This window comes from Amphiura filiformis, chromosome 6, assembly GCF_039555335.1.
Source record: "Amphiura filiformis chromosome 6, Afil_fr2py, whole genome shotgun sequence".
Classification (NCBI taxonomy): domain Eukaryota; kingdom Metazoa; phylum Echinodermata; class Ophiuroidea; order Amphilepidida; family Amphiuridae; genus Amphiura; species Amphiura filiformis.
The window spans coordinates 46,831,488-46,839,329 of NC_092633.1; the positions used below are offsets into that span (position 1 = coordinate 46,831,488).

General features: G+C 36.3%; 1 protein-coding gene across 1 annotated transcript; it reads right to left on the bottom strand.

Moving 5' to 3' along the window:
• Positions 1 to 1,954: 1,954 nt before the first annotated feature.
• Positions 1,955 to 7,546, bottom strand: LOC140155502 (uncharacterized). The gene is made up of 4 exons (XM_072178364.1): positions 7,103 to 7,546; positions 5,386 to 5,510; positions 3,709 to 3,836; positions 1,955 to 2,362 (listed from the first exon to the last, which is right to left on the bottom strand). The coding sequence occupies exons 1-4, from the start codon at positions 7,415 to 7,417 to the stop codon at positions 2,250 to 2,252; spliced, it is 681 nt and encodes a 226-aa protein (XP_072034465.1). The 5' UTR covers positions 7,418 to 7,546; the 3' UTR covers positions 1,955 to 2,249.
• Positions 7,547 to 7,842: the final 296 nt, after the last annotated feature.

The following is a 7,842-nucleotide window of genomic DNA, read 5'->3' on the forward strand; positions in this document are numbered from 1 at the left end:
TTTAAAGGCAGTTTGTCTACCACTTTGTAATAGTTTCTATACCTAAAGGCCAAATTTGATGGTTATTTGAATTGCATTTCTTTCTTTCTTTCTTTTTCTTTATTTAAGTTTCTATCTTTCTTTCTTTCTTTTTCTTTCTTTCTTTCTTTCTTTTCGTTTCTTTCGTTTCTTTCTTTCTTGCTTTTCGTTTCTTTCTTTCTTTCGTTTCTTTCTTTCTTTCTTTCTTTCTTTCGTTTCGTTTCTTTCGTTCTTTCTTTCGTTTCGTTTCTTTCGTGTTTGTTTCTTTCGTTTTCGTTTCTTTCGTTCTTTCTTTCTTTCGTTCCTTTCTTTCGTTCCTTTCTTTCGTTTCTTTCTTCCTTTTCTTTATTTCTTTCTTTCTTTCGTTTCTTTCTTTCTTTCGTTTCTTTCTTTCGTTTCTTTCTTTCATTTCTTTCTTTCGTTTCTTTCTTTCGTTTCTTTCTTTCGTTTCTTTCGTTTTTCTTTCTTTTCTTTCTTTCTTTTTTTTTTTCTTTCTTTTTTTTTTTTTTCTTTCTTTTTTTTTCTTCTTTCCTTCTTTCTTTCTTTCGTTCTTTCTTTCTTTCCGTCTTTCTTTCTTTCTTTCTTTCTTTCGTTTCGTTTCTTTCTTTCTTTCTTATTCATTTCTTTTTCTTATCTTATCAATAAGATGGAAGTACTATATCATGATGATGGCTTGGGACGGTGGTCTGAGGACGGTGGTCATGAAAAATCATGCTAACTTCAATGACCAATGTGTTATTCGCCTTGTAAGACACATCATATCCATGCCTTACCATTCAGCACATAGTGAAATGTGCAAATACACCATGAAGTTGCGAAAGCATGGCATTTTATTAACGACAAGCTTAGTTCTTGATGCCATCCAGGTGTAGCACAGGCAGTGATTTTAACATGTTGTTTTATCATTCTCTGGCAATGACCTAATATTTTTTTCTCTATAACCACAATTGACTTATATGGAACCTTCATCGTGTGTTTTCCCTTTCATTCCAATTCTGTCTTTAAGCAATTATGGAGGTTCCAGAAGGGGTTGGAACATTTAAAAGAAATCATATTTAACACGATCATTGATTCCGGTTTTTTTATATACCATTTTATGGTAAGATTTGACAAAGGGGTACGCCACTTAGATATGATTTACTTGTCTCCTTAAATTATTCCAAAATGCGCCACAAACTGTCTGTGTTAAATTGTCTTTAATTATCACGATGTTTGGCAGAATACCAGTATCGATTCGTTTCTTTGTTACCTTCATTATACCCATGCATTCTCGTGACTCATTAGGCACCACGGCACTCTCTCGTAAACTTGTGTGTCGCCCTCTTTCGCCGCCGCTCACTTATCACAATTGATAATATGCTGACCTCTGGATCTCTATCTTTGAGGCTAATCTCTATTCGGCATTATGTAAAACTCACACAGGTATAATTGTCAGTCAAAAAGCACATTGTTCACACATACATTCGATGTTCCTAATGCCACTATTTCAATTATTTGAAATGCAAATTGATATTCGAATACAAATATAAACCACTTAGCCTTTATAGTTTTTTCCAAATGTATTTATACTCGTACTTTAACGATACAATGACCTATAATCTTGATAATACACTGCAGGGTGTTTTTGTTTGTTTGTGTTTTGTTTTTTGTGTCAGCATGCGCGTATTTTTTTGGGGAGCTTTGGGGGCGCCAGCCCCGGGGTCAAAGCAGGGGCGGCCAAATCGAAGGGGCGGCGGGAAGAAGGGGCGGCAAAAAGAGGGCGGCGAAAGTAGAAGGGGCGGCAAAACAGAATTAGTAAAGAAAAAAGGCGGAAAATGTGAAAAATTGTACTATACATCAAAATGCGTTGCTTTTGGGGCGGTAGCGCCTATAAATCTTTTTTTTTTTTTTGCTCTTCACTTTTCAAACGACCGTAAAAAAATTGGGGAACTTTAAAATACTTAGCCGGATGCTATGAATGTATGGATGCCAAATTGAACAACACGTGTTGGCAGACGTTCGTATGGTCGCGTAGGGCAAGCTTACTCTTGTGGGTAGTTTTAGGGATAATGCAAAAATAAGAGGAAGAAGGAAACAGATGAAAAAGAAAGAGCGGAGATGAAAAGAGATAAAAGAAACGACCTTTAAATATGTCCACACCGTTTTGTTTTTTAATATGTTCACACCATTAATCATGTCGCCGCCAAATTGACATTAGTATGTTGGCCTGTAACATTCCGGTAGAGATGTACTTAATAATAGATCATGGGATCTAGCACTGCTTTCCAGTCATTGACGGTCCAGGATTGGTTATTTGTTACAAACACACCATTCAGAAATACGTTAGGAGTTCCAAATGCACCTCCTGAAAATTATTAGAAATCAAAAGAAGTTAGATATGACTATTAATCTAAATATCAAAGGAATGATAACTAATACATTCTGAAACAAGCTATAATTGCGAGTAAACATTCGCCTGTAAAAGGAAAAACGTTTAAGAGGGGTTAAATTAAGATAACGTAAAGTATCCAAATAAGTTTCCAGATCAAAGTTATGACAGAAAATTTGAGCTACGTCTTAATTTTGTGTTGAGATCATAAGTTTGAATTACCAATTATAAGTATCCAAATTATGATGGATTTATTTTTCCATGCAGTCTGATACTTTGACAATATGACAGATTTCCTAAAAAGGTAGTGCTACATCCTTCGACGTAAACGCTTGTATACCCAGCAAACACAAAACGTTTTCGACATCAGTCGCAAAAGGTTATAAAAGGTTGTCAGAAAACGTTTTAATGTCGGGTTATATAAAGGGTACATTAATGGTATAAAACGTTTTCATAACATTTAAAAACATTTGTTGGTAATTTACTGCACAGAAAACATTTAAATGTCGGGTTATATAAAGGGTATAAAAACGTTTTAATAACATTCCTAAAACATTTTTGAAAACTTGGTACAAATCATTCTAAACAGAATGTTATTTTGGGGTTGAAAAAATATTTTACAACAAATGTTTGCCCAAAATATTTACAATAACGTTTTTAAAATGTTTTCACGACCTTTATATAACCCGACATTTAAATGCTATTAAAACGTTTTGTAAAAAACATTATAAGAACATTTCTGTGTTTGCTGGGTGAAAATATTTTAACATAATGTTATTTAAATGTTGACAAAATATTTGGCCAAAAATGTTTGCAAAAATAGTTTACAATGACATTTCGAAAACATTTTTAAAATATTGTTGTAGTGTGTTTTCATACAAAACGTTTTAAAACGATTTCATGACCTTTATATAACCCGACATTTTAATGTTATTAAAACGTTTTGCCTAAACCAAAACCCAAAATAAAACTTATTTAAAACGTTTTAAAAACGTTTTTGTGTTTGCTGGGTAACGATCAGCTCGATTGATAAATAACGCGAGTCGCCGTCTCGTCGTTGCCGCCCTCTATAGTCTTCATAATACTAGAAACGGTTTATAACTACACTCTTTAAAAAGAAGGATACGTCTAGGGGTTCTACATACATGACAGCCCAATAGGGTATGTATTAATCGTGCTGATCAAATATTGTGCGTCGGAGGATATGGTAGCACTACTCTTAAACCACAATGTAAGAGTCACTATACATAAAAAAACGGGGGACAAAATACCACTCATGATTATTTTGTTACAAACAACGTTACGGTAATGAAATCACATACGTGAGCATCCATATTTCCATTCCACTCTAGCGTCGTCTAAAGCTCTGTCTTTTACAGGACTATCCTCCAGCAATCCAAGGACTGATTCGACAGGTACCCCGAAGTCAGAGGCGATTTCCCCAAACATCCTATGTTAAAAAGGACAAATAGTACGATAATTACGAACGTGCGAGTCTTAAACCAGTGTGCTTAACTTACAGATAATTTAACACACTATCTGTGCTTACACGGAGCTACTCTTAATTAGAGTGCTGATTTTTGTTCTGATGCAAAGCATAGAAACCGTTTAAATTATTTTCGCATACTAAAGGAGGAATCAGGGCGAACGACAAATTGAGATAATACATTCTCTCAGCATGATCAGTAACATCAAAAACACAACAAAATTAGTTATCACTGGAACACAATATCAGGGACACTCTTCTCCCGTTCTGCATAGAATTTTGGAACACCCAAGCTTTACCCTGGAACTGGCAGCGAGGTCCTCTTACTTTGCAAGTGCCACGTAATTCAAATACAGTTAATGGGGTGAGTTGGTTTCTGTACTCGCTGCAACCAAAAAGGTGCCGAGTTTATGCTCCGGCTCCTCATGGATGGCTTTATCATTTAATTATGTAATTTCTTTGTGGTCCATACTCGTTCTTGTACAGTACTCTGCCTGCTTCAGAAACTGAACTTTTCCCCCGAATACATTGTTACGACTGCGAGGTCACCTGTATTGTTTAGGCAATGAAGAAAATAATCGTATTGCAAAATGACGCAAATTACACCAACATGCGGATTTCATAACCTTATGCTTGTGCCTTCAGGGCGCACACCACTAAATAATCTTTCCATTGAAATACGTGTAAAACACCGGTTTTCTTTGCTCATTTTGAGGCCTTTTGGGCTCCTTTTAAAATATCTTATGATGACCAGTCGATTGCAAATCGTTTTCCCGCTAGGAGGCCGCGAACAGCGCCCTCACTGTTTTTGACATGCTCTCAAGACTGCAAACCCGATTCTGCCATTTTTTAATTCGCGGACCTATTTTCTCAATAATTATAAAAATGCGACTTTTTTTTTTTTTCAAATTTATGTATAGGCTTCACATTTTTATTTAAGCTATAATTCGCCACTCTTTCTGATTAATTAGTCTAAAGACCAGCCCAAAATACCTCAAAAACTTTCCGTATTTTACCGGAACTTAGTAGGGTTCAAATGGCGCATTGATTTAGTTGTGTGCCCCCTTCAATTTGCAAACATAACTGATGAAAATATGAAGCGCTCGTAACCTTGATAATAGAATGATACTTTAGCGCCTCCTTTTTTGCAGACATAACTGACAAATTATTATGAAGTGCTCGTACAGGCTACCGTATACAATGGTATAGTAGTTTAGAGTACTGAAATATAAATATGGCACTTAAAGGATGTCTCCACATCACAACAAAGATAATTATCAAGCACGAATCACATGGTTTTATTAAAAACAGAGTCATTATGACAGAGTCATATCAACACGCGATTTTCAAAATTCCCGCGCCGAAATTGTCTAGACGGCTGTATTAATTTGTTTTTATGGTCAATATGAGTTTGTTTCAAATAAAACCACGTGATTCGTGCTTGATAATTCATTTTCTACCCTATACGGCATAATGATGTGATTACCGGAGACATCCTTTAATGACAGCTTACCTGACAGCCTTGTAGTTAGTAGTGTTCATGTTCGCATCGCTATTGACAACGTCATATTTCTCAAACACAGCTTGCATGAAATCGTAAGTACTGTCTGCTTTGTTTCTGTTTACGTAGAAAGCAACCTGTACAGCAAAGATAGCAAAGAAATGATCGGCGAATTTAAGAACCTCATTATGTGCATGAAAAGAAAAGTACATATACATTCGTTTGTAACTCGACGGTCTCAAGATTAGACTAGGCCATAACTTGGCCCCGCGTTTTGGTCCTAACGCACACTGTCAATCATACTCACCATGCCATCTATTTGTTAACAATCAAATTTAACTGCAAGTACGAAGCATGGAAGTACGAAACGCGCTAGATAAGATGTACGTTCATGCACCAAATGAGCAATGGTGCGAATTTAACTTTAAAGCGCTGTAAATAGTTGTGTACGCTGTAGTTTGTGGTAAAGGCACGTGCTCGGAGATCATCTAGAGATATGGCGACCAATCACAAACCAGATCCATTTAAATATGCATATATCATAGCTAATTTTAGAAGGCCATGTCTTCCATAGGAGCTCATAGGCATGATAGACACCCGTGTAGTGCATTTTAACCGCAATCAAAAGTAAGTTCGGAGAATAAGCAACCAGAGGGAGTAAGCCGACTGAAAACATCAGATGTGAAAATCTATCAATTGTACATAAATTAATACGATGTTAAGTGTAAATGTAATAGCCGGTGTATGCATAATGGACAAGTGGACTACGGAGAAGTCTATTTGTGTTTGGTCTATTATTAGTAGTTTAGTATTAGGCGTAATGGCACTTACCCAAGTTGGATATTTTTACCCAATTAGTTTTACCCAACCTCTGGGCACCAGGTGAACAACCCGTATCTAGATTGGGTAAAGAGTATTGGGTAATACTCTGCGTGTTGCCCATAGGCTTCAACATACAGAGTCCAAGTTTTGAGATATTTAACCAATACTGGGCTTGTTTGTACTCTTCCAAATATGGTCATGAAAATTTTGTATTTAAAAATAAAATTGTCGTCTGCAGTCGACACCCGCGTGAAATGAGTTAAAGTTTATTGAACAAAATATTGGATGAAATTCAAACAATTTTGGATACAAAGTTTTACGCAACGGATGTTTTGCCCAGTAAATTTACAGTGTAGGGCATTTCTGGTTAGCAAATCACTGATTACTAGGGGGTTGACGTGAACAGATGACGAAGTTTATGGTTTAATTTATACTCGAATACTTTTGCACAAAAGAGAAACGTACGCAACTATATACTACGCATGCTCAATGTGTTTTGACACACTTGTGACACATACATGTGATTCGCATTTCTGCAAAGGCAAAGGAGTATAAATCCGGTATAATTTAAGTTTTTAAAACATATTTCAACATTCTGAATATGCGAAAATTAAACAGCGGTCAAGTAACATAGACTGTCAGTCAATCGGTTTGCGGCTATTGAAACATTCGAGTGCCCACACTAGATCGCAATCAGTCCCTCTCCTCAAAAACAATGATGAAACACTCCCTATATCAGAATACTAAACAAGAATGTTCCTTAAAATAACACCCTATCCTGAACGACAGGTCCTGGAAAGAAACAGGATCTGTGCCTGAACTAACTAATTCGGCCCACAAACCGCTATACAAAATACAAAATAAACAAAAGCAACGAAGGGGCCTTCGTCGCTTTCAATAAACTTGCCATGGAAGCCCAATATGCATGAGGATGATATGGAAGAGGGAACATCACCATCGACAATCGTAGCTTCTGAGGTCCATACATATCAGCAACCTGTCGCAATACAGGAAAAGCATCTCTGGAATCACTGCATAAGAGATCAATGAAAGACTCCATCTGAACGGGCACCGTTGAACTCACTTCGGACTCTCTGTATACAAACCCCGGTGGTCGTTTGGGCACGGGAACCCCATTGCAGAGTAATTCCAATAATGCAAAGAGCAGTACAAACGCACATCTTCTTGCCATGATGATATCAATTTGAATGGTCCTTATCATCAGAAAAATAAATCTTAATGTCGTTTTATTATAACCGTGTGAAATAAAACGTATTTGAGCAGAGAAAATTTATTCTACAATAATAATGACCAGATAAAAATAACGTCATTTCTTCAATCCATTAGGCTATTCGATTTAAAATCACACTACCCCTGTTGAAGATTTTTGAAATATCTTCCACAGGGGCGGAGTAATTTTTCAAATGTAACTGGTCAGAATGAATCATTTTGACACCCATACTCCCTCTGTATTATGGCTTTTCCTATATCTTCCACAACTGGAGTGAGTATATCAGATGGAAGTTACCCAATTGTCTATTCTATTCAAAATTTATACTCTTTCTGTAGAAGACTACAGCTAAATCTTCCACTAGGGGTAGTGTGGTTTTAAATTGAATAGCCTATATTGGATACGGCTACAAGGTT